Below are 17,792 nucleotides of genomic sequence, written 5' to 3'. Positions count from 1 at the left end.
TAGTCAGCATTAACCTGACTGTTAACAGGTGAAAGAAATATCTTGAACTGATACTACCTAAGAGTAAAACAGCCCCCTCCAAATCTCAGCAATTTAAGCTGAATGTTTTAGGTTTTGAGGAACTTTTTTAATTCAGCTGGTTTTATGATTACTACCACTGTACTTCCTGCATTATTCTGAAGGCACAAAGTAATTGCAGTCGTTTGCCTGTAGTCAGGAAAAGGGAACAGAGAAAATTCTACAACTGCTCCTGAGAGACAACTGCATCTGAATGTGCAGGTTTTCCAGCACTACACTGAAACACAATTGTTACTTTTAAGTGGGTTCTACATACATATCCACATGTAGTTTGACCAAGTTACAAGACCTGTTTTCAGCCCCTCTCAATTTCCTATGCAGGAAGTCTTTGGTGGTTTTTTTTTAATTACCTTGTAAATTGTATTTTGCAAAGAATGTTTGTGAGTCCATCATGAGAATAAAGTCTTGATCATGTAATACCTCAGGATCTGTCATTTCAAGATACAACCTGACATTTTTAAAATGGAAAAAAACCCCTGTCCTCCAGTTGTTCAATATGTATGAAGCCTCATGATGTCAAGAACTGATTTTTTTTTTGTTCCTAGAACAGATTAATTAAGTTTCCTGTAAGGTAGTATGCTCATTAAGGTTGGTTTTATTTCAAATATTTTTTTAAAGATTCCAGTGAATGCTGCCCATACTTAAGCTTTTAGAATTTTAAGAAGCAAATTCCAAAAGCATAACTATTTGCCTTACTGCAAAGCTATCTTCTTCCTTTGAAAGTTCGATCTTGCAGCCTCTGCACTGACTACACTCTAAGCAAATTCCTTTGCAGATGTGTTTAGACAGAAGTGTCCAGAGCACTGTTGTAGTAAGACATTATTTTCAGCTCATTATAGAATGTCACAGGCACACAAACACGTTCCCTTTGATTGAAGAAGCACACAGTTCTCAGAACAGTCCTTTTTACTATGATTTACAATAAAAAACATTTACAACATCTCCGTGAAAAATAATGCCATTTTGAGTCTGGCACAGATGTTTTCCTTTATCAAAGAGAAAGTTAATCCAAAATCTTTTCTTTTTTGCCTTAAAGACTTCATAAAGCAATTTGAACGTTTAAAAAAAAAAAAAAGTCTCTTTAAAAAGTCTACTTTACACAACACTAACAAATCTGCATGCAGGCAAAAACCGGACCAGCAGTGCTTGAATTAACCTTTAAAAAAAAATAATAATCATCCCATGAAAGAGAGAAGGTGAAGGTAACTTTACCTACACAAAAAGTCCTTTGAGTGTTACCGTTCAATAAGCCTGAACTCTGCTAGCAATGGCAGGTGGTCAGAAGAGTTATTTTCATTGGGAAGACCATTAACAGTCCAGAGATCTTTCTCTGTTAGAAGTGCCAGCCTGCCAAGAAGTTTCAGACCTCCATGAAAAGAATCCTCTGCTCCTGGTTAAAAAAAAACAAAACAAAACAAAACACAACAAAAGGAAATGTACATCAGTGTTTGGGCTAATTATCACACAATCACACATTCATACATATGTAGAAAAAGGAAAACAGTATGGGAGCAATAATCTGACATTATTGTTCCATGCAAGATCACCACTAAGTTCAGAAATTCTTCTTGTTTACTATGACTTTCACAGTAGAGCTTATAATCAGTAGAGCTCCAAGTATTCAGAAGGACACTATTTTGTGGAGAGATAAATTGAGGTAAAAAAGGGATGTATTTGTTCATTGTAACTCTCCTAAAAAAAGCCTTACATAATCCAGTCCTATAGTTTAGCACAACAGCACTGCAAACAGAGCCAACCCTTGCAAAATTAATTATCTTTTTAGAGCTACTGGTTCACATGACATTTTATTTCTGTATTCTCAAGCACACAGTTCTCCAGCAGGCAGGTCATACAGAAACTCTTACTCATAAGGATGAAAGTCTTATAGCATTTCCCTTTCTAACTGTTCATCATAAGAAAGGGATCTTCCTCCATTATTTCCTGCTACCTATTTCTATAATTGCCCAAGGAACACCCCCCCACCCCGACAAAACACCATATTGCTCATGCAAGAGGGGAAGGTGACTCACAACCTTGTCTTTATTACAGAATTATATAGAGTGGTTTGGGTTGAAAGGGACCTTAAAGATCATCTGCCAGAGACAGGGACACTTTTCACTAGACCAGGTTACTCAGAGCTGCATCCAGCCTGGCCTTGAACACTTCCAGGGATGGGGCAGCCACAACTTCTCTGGGCAACCTGTTCCAGTGCTTCACCACCTCTCTGTAAAGAATTTCTTCCTAGTATCTAATCTGAACCTACTCTCTTTCAGTTTAAAGCCATTCCATTATGTCCTATCACTACCTGCCCTTGTACAATGTCCCTCTTCAGAGCCTTCTCTTCTCCAGGCTGAACAACCCTGACTCTCACAGCCTGTCTTCACAGGAGAGGTGCTCCAGCTCAATGATTATCTTTATGGCCTCCTCTGGATTCACTTCAACAGGTCCACATCCTCATGCTGGGGGTCACAGAGCTGGACACAGCACTCCAGGTGGGGGTCTCATGAGAGTGGAGTAGAGGGGGACAATCACCTCCCTCGACCCGCTGACCACGCTGCTTTTGATGCAGCCCAGTACACAGTTGGCTTTCTGGGCTGCAAGAGCACACTGCAGGACTGTGCTGAGCTTCTCATCAACCAGCACCCCCGAGTCCTTCTCCTCTGAGCTGCTCTCAATCCATTTATTCATCCCCGCCCTAATACTGGAGTTCTCCTGACCCAGGGGCAGGACCTTGCACTTGGCCTTGTTGAACTCCCTGAGGTTTGCATGGGCCCACTTCAAGCCTGTCAATGTCGCTCTGGGTGACATCCCTTCCCCCAGTGTGTCAACTGCACCACACAGCTTGGTGTCATCAGCAAACCTGCTGAGGGTGCACTTGATCCCACTGTCCATGTTGCTGACAAAGGTGTTAGACAGCAACAGTCCCAATACTGATCCCTGAGGAATGCCACTCATCACTGGTCTCCACTTGGACATCGAGCCGTTGATCCCAACTGTTTGTTTCCCACCAATTCACAATATGGTTCACCCATCAAATCCATCTCTCCAGCTGTCTTGCAGGACTGTGTAAAATGCTTTGCACAAGTCCGGGTAGATGATATCAGTTGCTCTTCCCTTATCCACAACTGCTGTAACCCTGCCAGAGAAGGCCACTAAATTTGTCAGGCACAATTTGCCCATCAGCAAAGAGCAACCAGCTTTTTCAACTCTGGTCAAGAAATTCCACTGAGATCCTTCCATGATGTGTCAAACTTTTAGACTTCTTAAGCTATGTAGTCAAGTGAGACAACTATTCAGCAACCCTAGCTACTGCTTTCGGAGCGCAGAGATGATACCGAGCCAAGCTGAGTGCCTTCAGGACCAGCACAAACAGCAGCTGTTAACTTTTGACAGAAATACTTTCTGTATGAAAGTGATCAGCAATTTCAGAACTTCCTGGCTGAGCCTGGTACTGGCTTACCATAAAACATACTTTAAAGGACTATCCAGCAACTGCTAAACTCCTCAGATCAACAGCTTCATCCTTTGCCATCTGCCAGCTTTCCAGCCCTCTAACAACCCAGCAGCTGTCAACTGCTGCTCTGAAGAAAAGCTTTATTATTGCAAAGATGTCTTGGCAGCTCCAGAGCACACATCCACCTGGGTCTTGAGTCAAATTTATCATCTGAGGCAGCACCTGCATGTCTACAAAGGAGCAGTTTGTTGCCACAGAGCTTGGTCTGCATGCAGTGATTAATGTCAGCTCAGAACACTCTGGAACCAGCAAAACTGTGCTCTGCAGGACTCAGGTAGATACTGAACCCTGATTACATGCAAATCCTGAATACCAAACCAAATACTTGGCTAAGCATGACAGATTGAAGCACAAAAAATTTTCAAAAAAGCCCCTTTAAAAAGAAAACAACAGTCAACCCAGACCACATTTAATATTCACCTGTTCAGACAGTGGCAACTTTTAATACAGAGGCCCATTAAAAAACTGAAAATCCAGACCATTACTCAGTTTCTAAGACATAGTGACTAAAAACTATACCAGTTTAAACTACTTGGAAAATTCATTCCGTACTCTGATGTGGGGAGAAGAATCTATTTGAAAAACAAGTGCAGAAAGAAAAAAGTGCTGTATCTCTTCTGGGGCAATGACGGTGCAACAAAATATATAAGCAGGTGAATTAGGATTAAATTTTGTGCAGGAATGCACTCTGAAATCACACCGCACTCTGTTAGAACACATGGCATTCAGAAGACATTTAAATACTTCTCGTACCTGTTTTTCAGTCAAAGCTTTTGTATTTACTATTTTACATTAATACAGCATTTACTGTGCATGTTATGACAAATGAGACTTTCATGAACTGACTCAATTTTAACAATCAGGTATGAGAGTTGAAGGTGGTATTTTAATTTTACATACTGAGAACAATGTTAATTTATAAAAATCAGTTGCAATGCACAGTGGGAGCAGGAATGGAATCCCGCTTTCATTGCTCTGAGTTCTGCAGAACCATTTATCTGATAGCGCTGCACTGTGGAATGACCTCTGTCGATGGCATAAAACACAGAACTAATGAGGGCATGGGAAGCACACTGCTCAGAAGTACCCACGGTTCGAGTACAAACACAGTAAAGGATAGATAAACACAGTGTTCCCCATCACGAAATTCCCGCAGAGATACCATGACTTTCTTGCACCATCTGGTGAGTTTTAGCTGCAACTGCAAACCAGAGAGGGACAACTGGGCATGTGCCAGTGACCATGCTCAGAGCAAAGGCCACAGAGTCTGTTACTTGACAGAAATTACATCAAGACAAGCTGAAAAGTAAATTGCCAAGAAACAGTTCGTTTATCAGTTTTAATGCACATCATAAGTGGCTGCTCAGCAGGTTGTTGATTAGATGACTGGAAATACTGCTTTGTTGTAGGTCTGGCCTGAGCTACTGATAGCAATATTTCTCAGATGCTACTTACATTGCTGCTTTTCTGTACCCTCAAGTCTCGTCTCCATGATGACAACTACAGAGATGTTCAGTCAGGTAAAACGTTTGCCCTGTGTGGCACTACAGGTTCATCTGTGGTGGGCTGACAAGGCCAGCCAGATTTCTCAGGGAGCAGCTGGCATTGAAAGCACTACCACAGACCTCTGAAGTACTTCATACGGATTGAATTATCACTACATTTCTCTTAATCTCATTTAGCATTTGTGGAAAATAATGAAAAGTTGGTTTCTTTACCTGGCTGGGCAGCAGCATCGTCGTTTGCTGCAGAATAGAAAATATAATCCACAGTGACAGCACTTCGGGAATGACAAGTTGTTACTTCTGGTACCCCAGTTTCAGGAAGGTAATGAGAATAGACTGAAGACAATTTAAAATGGTGCCGCAATTTTGAAGACAACCTAAAGCGGAATCAAAAGAAAATCATTTCATTTTCTTGTGTGTCCTACAAGGTATAAGCAATGAAGAAATACCAAATAGTTCCTGGTTACAAACAAAATGAATTGTCTGGATATGCAAACTAGTGTTTCTCTCATGCAAGCAATTGCATAGCCTTTTGTGTGAGTGGCCTATACCTCAGAAGGCAAAATTCAGGCAGTATTTTCAAGGCAGATAAAAGGCAGATACCTAAGAGCTTATCCAAACTGGCTTAACTGCCACTGCAATTACAGGTAGCTTTCACCTCCATATACACTTTGTAAACATTCATGTGCTCTCATTCAGCAGTATCTCCCTGACACACAGGTAGAGACGTCCATGAAAGCAGCTTATATGAAAGCAACAACTCATGTGTGAACTCATCTAACCAGGCCCTTTAGCATATATAGAAATTAAGATTTTTAGCATTTTTTTTCTCCCCTAAAGCTACCAAGTACTTCCAAATTAGGCTATTCCTAGTCATCTTTCCTCCACTCAGGCTCCCACTTTCTGTCTCCCGGTTACTTGTTTGCCTGTTCCTCTTCAGCCCATCTTGCCTCACCTGTCTTTTCAATCTTGAAAGCAAACTGCACCTTCAGCAAAAGAACTCTCTCCCAGCCATTTGCTTCCATCATCTCTGCAAATCATCCACCCCTGAGCTGCACCTGCCTCATATCTTGCATTTTAAACCTGAGCTGCAACGTGTTCTGGTTAAAAACCAAGCAATTAAAAAAAAAAAAATCAGCATGTTACCTGCCTGATTCAGAGAAGAGACAAACATGCCAGTTGGTACAACATGGGCAAGTAATAATTTTTGCATGACATCCCTTTTAAGACAAGGGGAAAAAGCCCTGCAAGCAGCGTTCAACATGTAGCATGCCATGGATTTACACCACAGCGCAGGGCTTCCTGTCTTTTTATCTACTTCTTTACTCAGAAATGCCATTGCTCACCTTTTTCATTCCTAAGAACCACCAAGAGTTCTAATATAACTATCTGCAGTGATACCAAGATCTCATATCTGATAAGAAACAGCTGACTTGTAGCCTGACATCATACACATACAGTTAGGGCAATTTCCTTCTTCTGTTCCTTACTTTATAGAGTCACAGATTATTCAGAGTTGGAAGGGACCCACATGGATCATTGAGTCCAACTCCTAAGTGAATGGTCTGTAGAGGGATCAAACCTGTGACTTTGGCATTATCAGCACCATGCTCCAACCAACTGAGCTAATCTCAGTTGTTATATGCCTTTTCCAGTTTGGTAAGTGCAAATATATTCTTCCTTTCAAAAAGCAGTTATGTTTTCCTTCCCAGCATTCTAGTCATGGCTTCCTCCTTCAGTTTAACAAGCAAATGTTTTGATCTGAGTGAGAGTTGTACTACCAAATCCATAATACTCCAAACATTTCTCAGACTCAAAAAACTTAGATGCTCCCACAGAACTCCTGACAAGAAAGATTTTATGACCTCTCCAGTTCCTTTCCCTCCTTCATCCCAATTTCACATTGTAATATAGGATTATAGAATCCATAAATCAGTGTCTCAAAAACAATAGAGGGAAGTGCCATCAAGCAGCTGGACACTTGATTATGTCAAGAAGTGACAAAAAAATGTCAAAAGCATTCCTTTAATAAGATAGAAAGTACCCTCTAAACAGCACTGACTCCTTGCCCCTGAATTTTGGAATAATATCTGCAAGTTCCTGAAAGAACACTCACTCCATTATTTCCAGTTCTAGTCTTTTGCTGTCTGATCAGCCTTTTCATGTTTAAATGGACAATGTTTTTTTTCCAAAAGGGCAGACTGGGTTGGGTGAGCATCTTGTATCCACATTTAGAATCAAATACAAGTCTGGTCTAAAATCAAAACCAACCCCCAAGTAACCAGCCAAGGGTTTCCATATTTTTCCCTAACACATACTTTTCAGATGCTACTACAATCTCCTGAGTGTTGTCCAGTTTTGCTGCTTCCAATTTTTCTCCTGCAAAATAAAAATACATTCCATTTACATTTAAAAATAGGATATAGCTGAGACCAATACTGAAGAGCTACATAAAGAAAAGCCACAGAAAAAAAAGTATCTGTAAGTACACTTATTTTTTGCAGCAGGCAAGGTACAGTTCACAAGGCTGGATTGAATTCTTCTGTTCCATTAGTAAGATCCCCTTTAAAGACTCTTTCAAATTATGTCCCATTAATTTAAAATTGTTTTTTCTGTCAAAGAAAAAACCGGTGGATGAAAAATATAGCAGTACCCAACAAAGAATCACTTGCTTTTTCCAACTGCTCCATGAAGTGCCAACACCATAACACATAAACACTGAAGCAGAATGTAGGTTCACACTAAGTACACGTGCTGCATTCCTTTGTCTCTCTCTTCCCAGTCACAGCACAATTGGCTTTCATGATGCAAATACAGGAGTTCAAATATTATGCATCAAGTCCTGAATGGCAATTTCTAACTATTATATTCTAAAGATTCGACTTTGCAAATGTTTATGTGAATAAATCACTTTACACTCCAATGAGCCCAACAAGTAAGTTTTGCAAGCTCAAGACTCACTGTTCTTTCCCCACTAGAAGAGAACATCTGGTTTTCAGTGCTACCTGAATGATATTTTTAAAGGTTCACAAAATTTGTCAACCCAGAAACTGACCTGCATTTTCTTCTTTTTGTTGCTGTTTTATTTCATATACACAGTTTTGTGAAATACCTAATTTTTTTGGCCAAATAGGGATAGATAAGATTCTTTGTCCCCTTGGAAACTGTTCTTGTCCAGAGACCTGAGAAAGACAACATGAGCTTTTTTTTAGACAGAAATCTTACTTAAAAAATAAAGAACCCCAAACAAACCTGAAATAAGTGAACATTTTTTGTAAAGTTTAAAGCAAAAAAAAAAAAAGACCCAGCGCCTTAGAATAAATCTTTTATAAAGGCTTGCCAAATCCCTGTAAAAATACCACCCTTTATGTACATCCCCTTTGTTTATGCTTTGCAAGTTCTTTGCAGCTACCCAGTTTTTCCAGATAGTTCTTGTGACAATGAGAGACTACCCAAGAACATTTTTAGCAACATGACAGGACTGGTTGAGCATATAGAGCTCCCTAGCTGACACTTACTTTAGCTTAAGGATGCTTATTCTTCTGGGAGCAAGTCAAGTCAAAGAGGGGCTTGGAACAACTTCCCACTAGCAAAGAACACCAGTGAGGGTATTATTTTGTTGTGTTTTCTCATTGTATGTATTCCAGTTACTTGCTGATAAACAGCATGTGACACATCCAACAGCTAGATACAAGAGCTCACAACAAGACATCATTTAACATAAAACAGTTGAGGTTCAGCATCTAATTGCATTTCTGCTCTTACAATTATTCCAGACACCAAGTTTATCTAAAGGAAGAGTCATCCTCCAATGGAGTCCACAGTAGGTATTTGATTAAGTAGTTATTTTACCCTGCTTAAAGACTGGGACACAAACATAGTGATACAATCATCCTGTGGATAACTACATTTCAGGAACAACTGTTGCTGAGTTTTGCCTTTCAGAACACTGGAAGCGAAAACAGTATTTTGTAAGGCCCAGTTAATATACCCAAGCTTATTTAAGTAACTCCACAGTAACTTTTGCTTTGAAGGCTGTGTAGAGGGCACTAAGATAGGCACTGCAATGGAAATAATCAGAGATACCACATGCTAGCACCACTCAAATATTTCTCAATTTTTTTTTTTGGTGAGAAGTGAGAAGCACAACCTACCTTCCCTATAGCAAGTCCTTCATAATTTAACTTTCCTTCCTTTATAAATCTGTACAATGGAGAACCAGGAACAGAATTGAAGTCACCACAGATGATAATTGGGCAGAAGGAACCATCCTTCTGAGGGGCGACACTGGCGATCTCTGCCAGGAGCATTGCCAGCTGGGTCAGTTTGATGTCCCCTCGCCTGGGGTTGTACAGCAGATGTGTGTTGGCAACACAGATTGCAGCATTAGTTTTACAGTGAAATCTAGGCTGCAAAAGCAACACCAGTCCAACGTTGTCCCTGTCCAAGAGTGGAATATCACGGCGAAAGAATTCCACGGGGTTTGATGAAATCAGGCTAAATTTGGAAGTTTTGAAGCAAATAGCGCAGCCATCGGGTTTTCTGCCTGTCCTCATTTTATACTCACAGTGATACCCTGCAAGAAAGGCAATTAAAAACATAAAATACCATAGTATAAATAGAGATTTTAAACCAAAAAAATTAGGAACACCTCATGCTACTTTTCTCACGACAGCCTACACTCAGTCTGAAGTACCAAAGCCTACGTGAAGTTCACACAGAAAAATGAACACAAAAGTCTTTCTGTCCTGTCTAAACTGAAGCGAGACGGGACAGGACGCCTGGTCTAATACCTTTTGTGATGTATAAGCATCTACATACATTAAGATACCAGCCATGTTCTTCTCTCCTCATGTGGAAAAAGCTCAAAACAAAACAACAGAAAAACCCCACAAGTCACATAAAAGTGGACTTGTGCACTGAAGATTTTTCTGGATGTTTACCAGAATGGTTTAGGAATAATACCAGTGAAGCATTCCAATCAAAAACCTTAATCACTCTAAGTCATAAATCAACGTCTAAAATCATTCCTAGAACAAAGGTCTCGAACACATTTACAAAATTATGCAATTATCCAGTTAGCAGCAAGTGGCAAGCTTTCAACAGGGAAACTGAGACACTTGTCAAATGACAGCATTGGAGTTCAAACAAGTCCACCTAAAAATAGTGATTTACCAATTTCTTCACTTTATGTAGAGATGAAACGTAGATATAAATGAGATCTTATCTATGTAAGGAAAAAAAATTAAATCTTGAACCAATGTCTAGGTTTTTTTGCCATTTTGAAATACTTCTCTGTCCTGCCCATACCATATGAATTCATGTAGTACAACCTCAGTAAAGTGGGGCAAGTTGACCTCTAAGTTCACACCAGTGCTGGAACAGGGGATTCCCACTTCCCTCTCCCAGCTTCAGGCCATGTCGCTCTTTCCACTTTAGTCTGGATAGTAGACTTGATTCTATAATCTAAGAAAGGTTTTTTTGAGGAAAATAGTACTGGGGCAGGGGAGAAGACAATGTATTGGTCCTAAGAGTTTCATCATACCCAGGGATTCCAAACTTGACTTGATCTCTGTTCTATAGTGGTCTTCTTGGACTTCTTGTAAACAGAGCACCTAAGGCAGAAGTTTACAATTAAAATATATTATTAAGTACATCGAAATATTACCATAGCATATCTCTATGTTTGTTGGCCAGTCTGAATAGGTATTAGAACAAATAAATCGAAGCTTTTTGACTCCATAATCCCACAATAGGATTCATAATTTTGAGGAGCATTTTCTTTAGGAGAGTGAAGAGGGCTCCAAGTTCCCCCACCCTTTCTCAGACATATATTTTCAGATGTGAGATTAAATTTAATCAAAATAATGACCTGCTGATACATTCTCAGCAGTGAAGGGGAGGGCTAAGTGTTAGAGTGGTGGGATGAAGAAGCCAATGGCACACTACAGAGTGGACAAGCAGCTTCCATATTACAAGAACCTGAACCAAAGATCAACCTCAAAATATTCTATTAGGAGAGTTCTGAGCCTTCTCCCTGTACACTGCATAATGCACAGATTTACAACTACCTTGGGACTGTGATAAAGGACTGAGTTCCCAAAGGGTAACAAGTAACCCCTGCTTGCTGAACTGCAGCAACAGACTCCACTCACCCAGCTGACACTAGCTCATTCAAGGGCTCAAGGGAGAGTCAAACCTCAAGCAACATTCTGAAGTCTCTGCTTCACTTTCAGGTTACAATTCAAACCAATGAAACAGTTAAAAATCTATGTGCTTTAGCAAGAAATTTTTCTGTGGAAAGGGCACCTGCACCTACCAGGGTCTAAGAGCAGCTGCTCACCATGACTAGTGCATGCAGTAGAGGGCATCACCTCTTTACCCCAGTGCTGTGCTCTGTGGCTCTGCAGACTTTAGCAAGTACACTGAACTGAATTGCTCTTGGCTGGAGGGACTGGCTTCAGCTCCAACCCTTCTCTCCTGAAGAATTGTCTTGTTGCCTCTAATAGCACCAGGCAGATCCTCACCAAAGTCCCTCTGCCTGATGCTCCTCCCAGAAAGCCCTCTAAGGTACGTCACTGTAAAGATACATGTATATCTATACAGTATGTATAAATTTATTAGGAAGAAATGAAGAGCGTGAAGGAGACTTTAATTTCCAGATTCCTGGCTACGGACTAACATAACTGCATTTTTTAATTTTTCAAGGCTGTTTTTCTGTGGTTTCTCTAATACAACTACAGTACTGTTTTCTAGCACAAACAGGTTGGATTCTATCACTGAACTTTTGTTGGTCTGAATAATGACTGAAGCAAAAAGTTTACTGACATGATTTCCTGATTAAGACTAACAACGAGTAATCTGTCCTCAAAACCAAATAAAAAATTCCAACCAACAAACAAAAACCAAACTAACCAAATCCAAAGCAAAGTGTTCTGCCAGACCCCAATATAAGGAGAATTTGCTACTCCAGTTTATCAGTTCTTAAGAAATATCCACATGCTCATTTTCTACTCACATCTGCATCCAGCTGTTTGATTTCTTGTAGAATGTTGGGAAATCTGTATGTCCAAAATAACAATCGTTGCCTGCAGTGTTTGTACAAGTGAGAGTTGTCTTCCAACAAATTCTGTGAGAGAATATTGTAGGACATGACCGTAAAGTCAAATGTTGCCTCACTTTCTTTATTGCTTTGGTCAGATTCTTTATTTTCAGAGATTTTCATTGTTCTACTCTGCTGACAGAAATATTCCCAGTGTCTTTTGATGGTTCCTGTTAAAAGAACGTGAAGCAGAAAAAAGTTATGTAATGGACCATATGACTTCTTACCACTCTTAGAAATCATTCTATTGACAACTATTAATTTGCTTAAGCAATTCTAGAAGCTTATTTGATAAGCAGTGATTTAGACCCTCTGTTTAAGATGAACTTTATATAAACATCAGTAAAAACAAACAAACAAAAAAATCAAACAAACAAAAAAACCCAAGCCCAAAATACAGCACAAAACCATTTTATGCCCTGGATTTCAACTGCTTTGAAATTGGGAAACTGGCCCCATTCTATGGAGATTGTTGCAGTCAGATAAAAGCCCCCTGCTCCCTGTAGAAGGGCTGTCAAACTGGTAAGCCAAATCCAGTCTGTTGAGAGACTTATGCTGCCTTCTGCCACTACTTCCTCAGCAGAGAAGATACACTCTTTGGAGCAGCATACGGGCATCTTGTTGATCGCTCTATTCATGACTGTAGTGGTTTGAACCAGGTTTTCCCCCCTGAAGCTAAGAAAGTGGTAACCCCCAGGGGGTGGTGACACTTGAGATTTGAACCAATCTGTGCTCCTGCGAAATATAAACATACCACAAGCAGACCAGAAGAGAAAGTTGTAGTTTGGTGGTAGAAGTGGTAGCCATGTTGTAGGAGCCACGAGGAGAAGCAGCAGCAGCAGCCCACTGGGAGCTGGGCCTCCCTCAGCCCCCAGTGGGGGGCTGTGGGGACCTGGAACAGCATAAAGCTGGGCTAGGTGCCTGCAGCTGGAAGCTAAATAAGTTTTCTCCACCGTGAGTGAGCAGAGACAGAGCAGCAGCAGAAGCAGCGGCAGCGTCCAGAGACTATGGCTAAAAGCCAACGGATAAGAACTGAACTGCAGAAGCAGCAAAACAGCGTGCAGCCAAGGAAGATACAAAGTTGTCTGAGGAGAGAGCAGCAGAGAGACAGAGTTTTGGGGGTAAGAACTGAACCAGACCCCCCAAACTCCTTGGAAACCCCTCATGTCCTAGACGGGAGGGGTGAAGTGCGACATGCACTGCGAGAAGAGCTAAGAAGCTCAGTCGTCCTGAGAGCTCAGCCAGGACAATGTGTGGGAGGTGGACCTTGGGCCCTCCCTCGCTGCAGCTATAGAGAAGCCAACAGTTTGGGCTCCAAGGAGCTTGAATCTCCTGAAGATACCAGACCGTCACGGAGACTCCTGTGCTTCGTGGTGGAACGACCTTTGTCTGGGGTGACCGCAGCCCACGGAAGACCCTCGCTTAGAAGACGAGTGACCGAGGGGGCTTGGATATCCCCTCGTGTGTGCTGGCAGAGGTCCAGCAACAGCTGCAAGCACGAGAGAGAGATAGACTGCTACTCTGAAGAACCTGCTGCTCAGAGACTAGAAGGGGTCTTTTTTTCTTCTCCCCTCCTGGACTTTTATTTGGAAGGGAGAAGAGATTTGATCCATTGTAAATACTTATGTCATGGTAGAGATAGCTAAGGTTGTATATAATGTATTGCAGTATTTAGTTTGTACAGTGCATTGTAATATATTCCCTTTCCCCCATTCTGAGTCCGTGTGATTGTCTGGAAAACACATCTTACACTAGGTTGAGATGTAGAAGGGGGTTTAGACTAGGGAATTGGATTTTTGGGGATCTCAAACCATGACAATGACTAACAAAGGGTTAGCAGTCAATCAATCAATCACCTCTGTACTGGCTGTAAGCTTCAGCCATAAACTGCAACAGGGTCCACTACAGGGATCCCAAAACAAATAATGCACCCAACCTTCCTCAGTGAACTTCTGAAAGGCTTCCTTTGCCTTTCTGCCATTTCTAATTTCATACTTATTATTCGTATCAAGATATGAAAATTTATAATAACATAAGTGCCCATCATTAAGAATCCAATTATTTTTTAAGACATGTATTTCTCCACTTACAAAACTCACGCACAGAGATGCCTTTCACCCTTTATATCTCAACTCATGTGAGAGCAAGTGAAGGTCCAGTTACCCATGATACCAACCAGTGGCAGACTGCAGCTATAGCTGTCACCATCTGCCCTGTTTGGGTAGTAAATCTCATCAGTGTGCTTACATTATTCAGGACTTTATCTAGTGTTTGCAATGAATACAGCAAGGCTTTAAGTACTGTTTCTACTGTGGGAGAGAAGCCCCACTGCTCCTCAGCAGGCATCTTTAATTACCATCACCTTACAATATGTGAACAAAAGGAACACAATGCTAACCACGCTCTCAGACAAAGGTACGTCAATGAGGGTTAAGAGAGGACTCAGCAATTTAGGCACAAAGCAAACTCCCTTCCTTCAGCTGCTAAAGATGGATATGATGTTTCTAAGCCTTATGGATATTTGTGTAGAAAATTCCCTTTGGGATGCTGATAGCATCTGTTGCCCTTTTTAGTCGTAACATACCTTCCAGTTTATTTTGCTAAGGAAGTGATTTATACAAGTGGGCCATATTTTGGATGCTATGTAGAGGGTTGTATCTGTAATAAGGTAACACAGACACTGAAGTCTCATGAAAGTCTGCTACTGAGCTGGGTAGACAACTCTGCACTTCTTACTGTATTTATCTGGATAAACTCACTTGCTGCTTGCTCTGCCAGATGTGGTCTGACACAAAACTTGCCAACATGCCAGTGGCAAAATACAGTTGTAAACACAAAAATCACACAGTCACACTGGAAGCAAACACCATTAAATCTCAGTCCATTAATTCTCGGTTATGTAGGTCATAGGTAACTCAACTCGTCTGGAAAGAAACCAATTCAGGTCCAGCAGGGCTGATGAGCTGATGAGCTCAGCTAGAGTACAAGGAATGAAGCTACACAACTGCCAGCCCAGCTCAGCCCTACAGCAAGTCAGCCAAATCTTTGCTTTTACAGAATTCCCAAGTTCACAGACTTGATCTGGCGACAGACACCTGAGTGTTCTTTGAACCAAGCTCAGGACTCCCCAGGTTGGGCAATCCCTTACCCAGCTGACTGTGTTCTACTGCCAAATGGAGTGAAACCAGTTCTAGTAAACTGTTTGACAGCACAAAATACAAGTTTACAGACCAAACAGCATTACAAAACTGGAACATTTTCAAGACAGATGTTTTCCCGAGGGGGGTGCCAAGAAAAAGAGTAACTAAAAAGGAGCCCGCAATATTGCTAAAACCTCCTTAGGTGTATTTAGCATTACAAACAAACAAGGAAAATGAGCAAAAAGCATCTTTTACCTTTCTTGCTGCTATGTTTTTCTTCATTCTGTGCTACAGAAAGACACGATGCTTCCTTTTCGTTAGAGACGTTTGTTTCTTCTTCAGAAGCTGAAGTATCATGCTGGCCACTGAGTCTTCTCTTCTTTGTCAATGGTTCTTCTCCCTCAGGTTTCATACTGGGGTTAGGTAGGTGAAAGCAACAACTTTGCGTGTAGTTATCAAGATGCCAATTAGAGTTCTGAAATTGTCTCCAAGGTCCAAGAAATGGAGGGAGTCTCCAGTTTGCTGAGAAATCAGCTGGGATAGGAAGTGGAAAGGAGGCCCAGGGAGGATAGTGTCCGGCCCATCTCATACAGCTGGAAACTGGGCTGTTCAAGGCGAGGATCTGGGAGCCATTCCAGTGGGTGATCCAGTCTCTGCCCAGCCTCTGCACATGGCGGGGCAGCATGGAGTGTCTACCAAAAAAGCAGAGGTTTCATTACTTGCACGCAGCTACATCTGCCTGTAGAAGGCTGCAGATGCAAGTCATCCTGGTCATAGCTTACAAAAGATATTCCTTCTCTATAAGTTAACACACAAAAGATATTCAAACCTTTTTAGATATATACAAGATACTTAGACATTTATCTAAATTATATGCAAAGTGGGACTTTACAAAGTGATCTTGCATCCTTTTTCCCCCTTCAGATTTATAAATACTATTTAGTGTCCAAGCCCTATCCATCTGAATAACTATTTATTTTCTGCCTTATTGAATTCAGCTGTCAGATATTTCAAGCACTCAGAGGAATGACCTTTAGAAAAGGTCATTTTTGCATGCTGCATTAACTTTATCATAAGGTTATATGAAAGAAATGAGAAAACCACTTTCCTTCAAGCTGTCAGAAATTTGTTTAGAAAGCCACTGATTTGACTCAAACCACAATGCCAACACGACAGGGAAATAAAGGCACTAACTCTCATGGCATCTCTGGCACCAGCTTAAAACTTAATTTGTATTCTCATTTCTTTTCCGGGAGGGCAAACCACAGCTTAGCTATTAAAGCAATGAAAATAGGGTGGGTGGGGTTTTTTTGTGTTTTTTGGTTTTTTTTCCCCAGAAGAAAAAAAAAAATCTGTCTCAACAAAATTGCAGGAAGAAAGGCTGAGTGACAATAATCTGTCTCAGCTTCCTCATTGTTTAAATAAGAAGGTGTATTTTGCCCTTAAAAGCAAAAGATAACAAAGGTTGATATGTCTGAAGTTGAACTGCACTGAGAACCTCCCAGCTGCCATTCAGCCTAGCAAATAAGCTGAAAATACAGAATCACAGAATACTCTGAGTTGGAAGGGACCCACAAGGATCGAGTCCAACTTCTGGTCCTACACAGGACACCCCAAGAATCTCCTGATGTGCCCAAACACTTGAACTCCGTCAGGCTTGGTGCTGCTACCACTTCCCTGGGGAGCCTGTCCCAGTGCCCAGCCACCCTCTGGGTGAAGAACCTTTTTCTAATATCCAACCTAAACCCCCCCTGACACAACTTCAGGCCGTTCCCTGGGCTCCTGTCCCTGGTCACCACAGAGAAGAGATCAGTGTCTGCTCCTCCTCTTCCCCTCACGAGGAAGTTGTGACCGCAATGAGGTCTCCCCTCAGTTTGAACAGACCAAGTAATTTCAGCTGCTCCTCATACGGCTTCCCCTCAAGGCCCTTCACCGTCTTCACTGTCCCCCTTTGGACACTAACAGCCAATACAACTTCCAACAAAACCGGCTTGTCCTAGAACAGGCTATTTCCGCCACCGCGCATCACTTACAGCCCGACAGACATATAAGCAAAACACACCCCCGGACACCACGGCAGTACGGTGGAGCAGAAAGCGGCGCCTCTCCTTTACAAAAGCCTTCTGAAACACCTGTTTTACGGAAAAGCGCCGAGAAACCTCTTCCAAAACCCCGGCCCCACCGCCGCCTACCCCCGGCAGCGGAACGCCCCAGCCCGCGCTGTGTTTTGTTTACCGCGGCCCTGCCCGGCCTAATGGCGGGTGTTTGAAACCAGCGCCCCCCGAGCCCCGTTACCTCCCGGCGGGCCCAGGCGCGGGCCCGGCCCAGGGGGGCCCCGCTACGGGCCCCGCGCAGCCCCGGCGCCCCCCGAAGGGGTCACCCCAGGGCAGCGCCAGCTCCGCCCGCCGCGCTCCCGGCCGCACCGCCGCCTCATACCCAGCTCGGGCGGCGGC

At 42.0% G+C, this 17,792-nt stretch overlaps 1 protein-coding gene across 3 annotated transcripts; it reads right to left on the bottom strand.

Annotated features, from left to right (window-relative positions):
• Nucleotides 1-966: 966 nt before the first annotated feature.
• ANGEL2 (angel homolog 2) lies at nt 967-17,792 on the bottom strand. Of its 3 annotated transcripts, none has more exons than XM_027641738.1 (9): nt 17,776-17,792; nt 15,595-16,031; nt 12,116-12,369; nt 10,643-10,712; nt 9,252-9,673; nt 8,153-8,279; nt 7,416-7,476; nt 5,311-5,474; nt 967-1,468 (listed from the first exon to the last, which is right to left on the bottom strand). In XM_027641738.1, the coding sequence occupies exons 2-9, from the start codon at nt 16,022-16,024 to the stop codon at nt 1,314-1,316; spliced, it is 1,683 nt and encodes a 560-aa protein (XP_027497539.1). In that variant the 5' UTR covers nt 16,025-16,031; nt 17,776-17,792; the 3' UTR covers nt 967-1,313. The 3 variants fall into 3 exon arrangements, with proteins under 3 accessions (XP_027497539.1, XP_027497540.1, XP_027497541.1); XM_027641739.1 differs by lacking the exon at nt 17,776-17,792 and adding an exon at nt 17,575-17,589; XM_027641740.1 differs by lacking the exon at nt 17,776-17,792 and adding an exon at nt 17,402-17,521.

The sequence above is a fragment of the Corapipo altera genome, unplaced genomic scaffold, assembly GCF_003945725.1.
Source record: "Corapipo altera isolate COAL_440 unplaced genomic scaffold, ASM394572v1 48b, whole genome shotgun sequence".
In the NCBI taxonomy this organism is placed as follows: Eukaryota; Metazoa; Chordata; class Aves; order Passeriformes; family Pipridae; genus Corapipo; species Corapipo altera.
This window is presented reverse-complemented; position numbering and strand designations above follow the sequence as displayed.

Excerpts from the sequence above, each read along its gene's own strand:
- ANGEL2 (XM_027641738.1), bottom strand. The coding sequence starts at position 16,024 with ATGCTGCCCCGCCATGTGCAGAGGCTGGGCAGAGACTGGATCACCCAC. Across the intron at positions 5,475-7,415 it reads ATTGTAGTAGCATCTGAAAA|GTTGTCTTCAAAATTGCGGC; the intron begins GTATGTGTTAGG and ends ATTCCGCTTTAG. Across the intron at positions 1,469-5,310 it reads CGATGCTGCTGCCCAGCCAG|GAGCAGAGGATTCTTTTCAT; the intron begins GTAAAGAAACCA and ends TTTTTTAACCAG.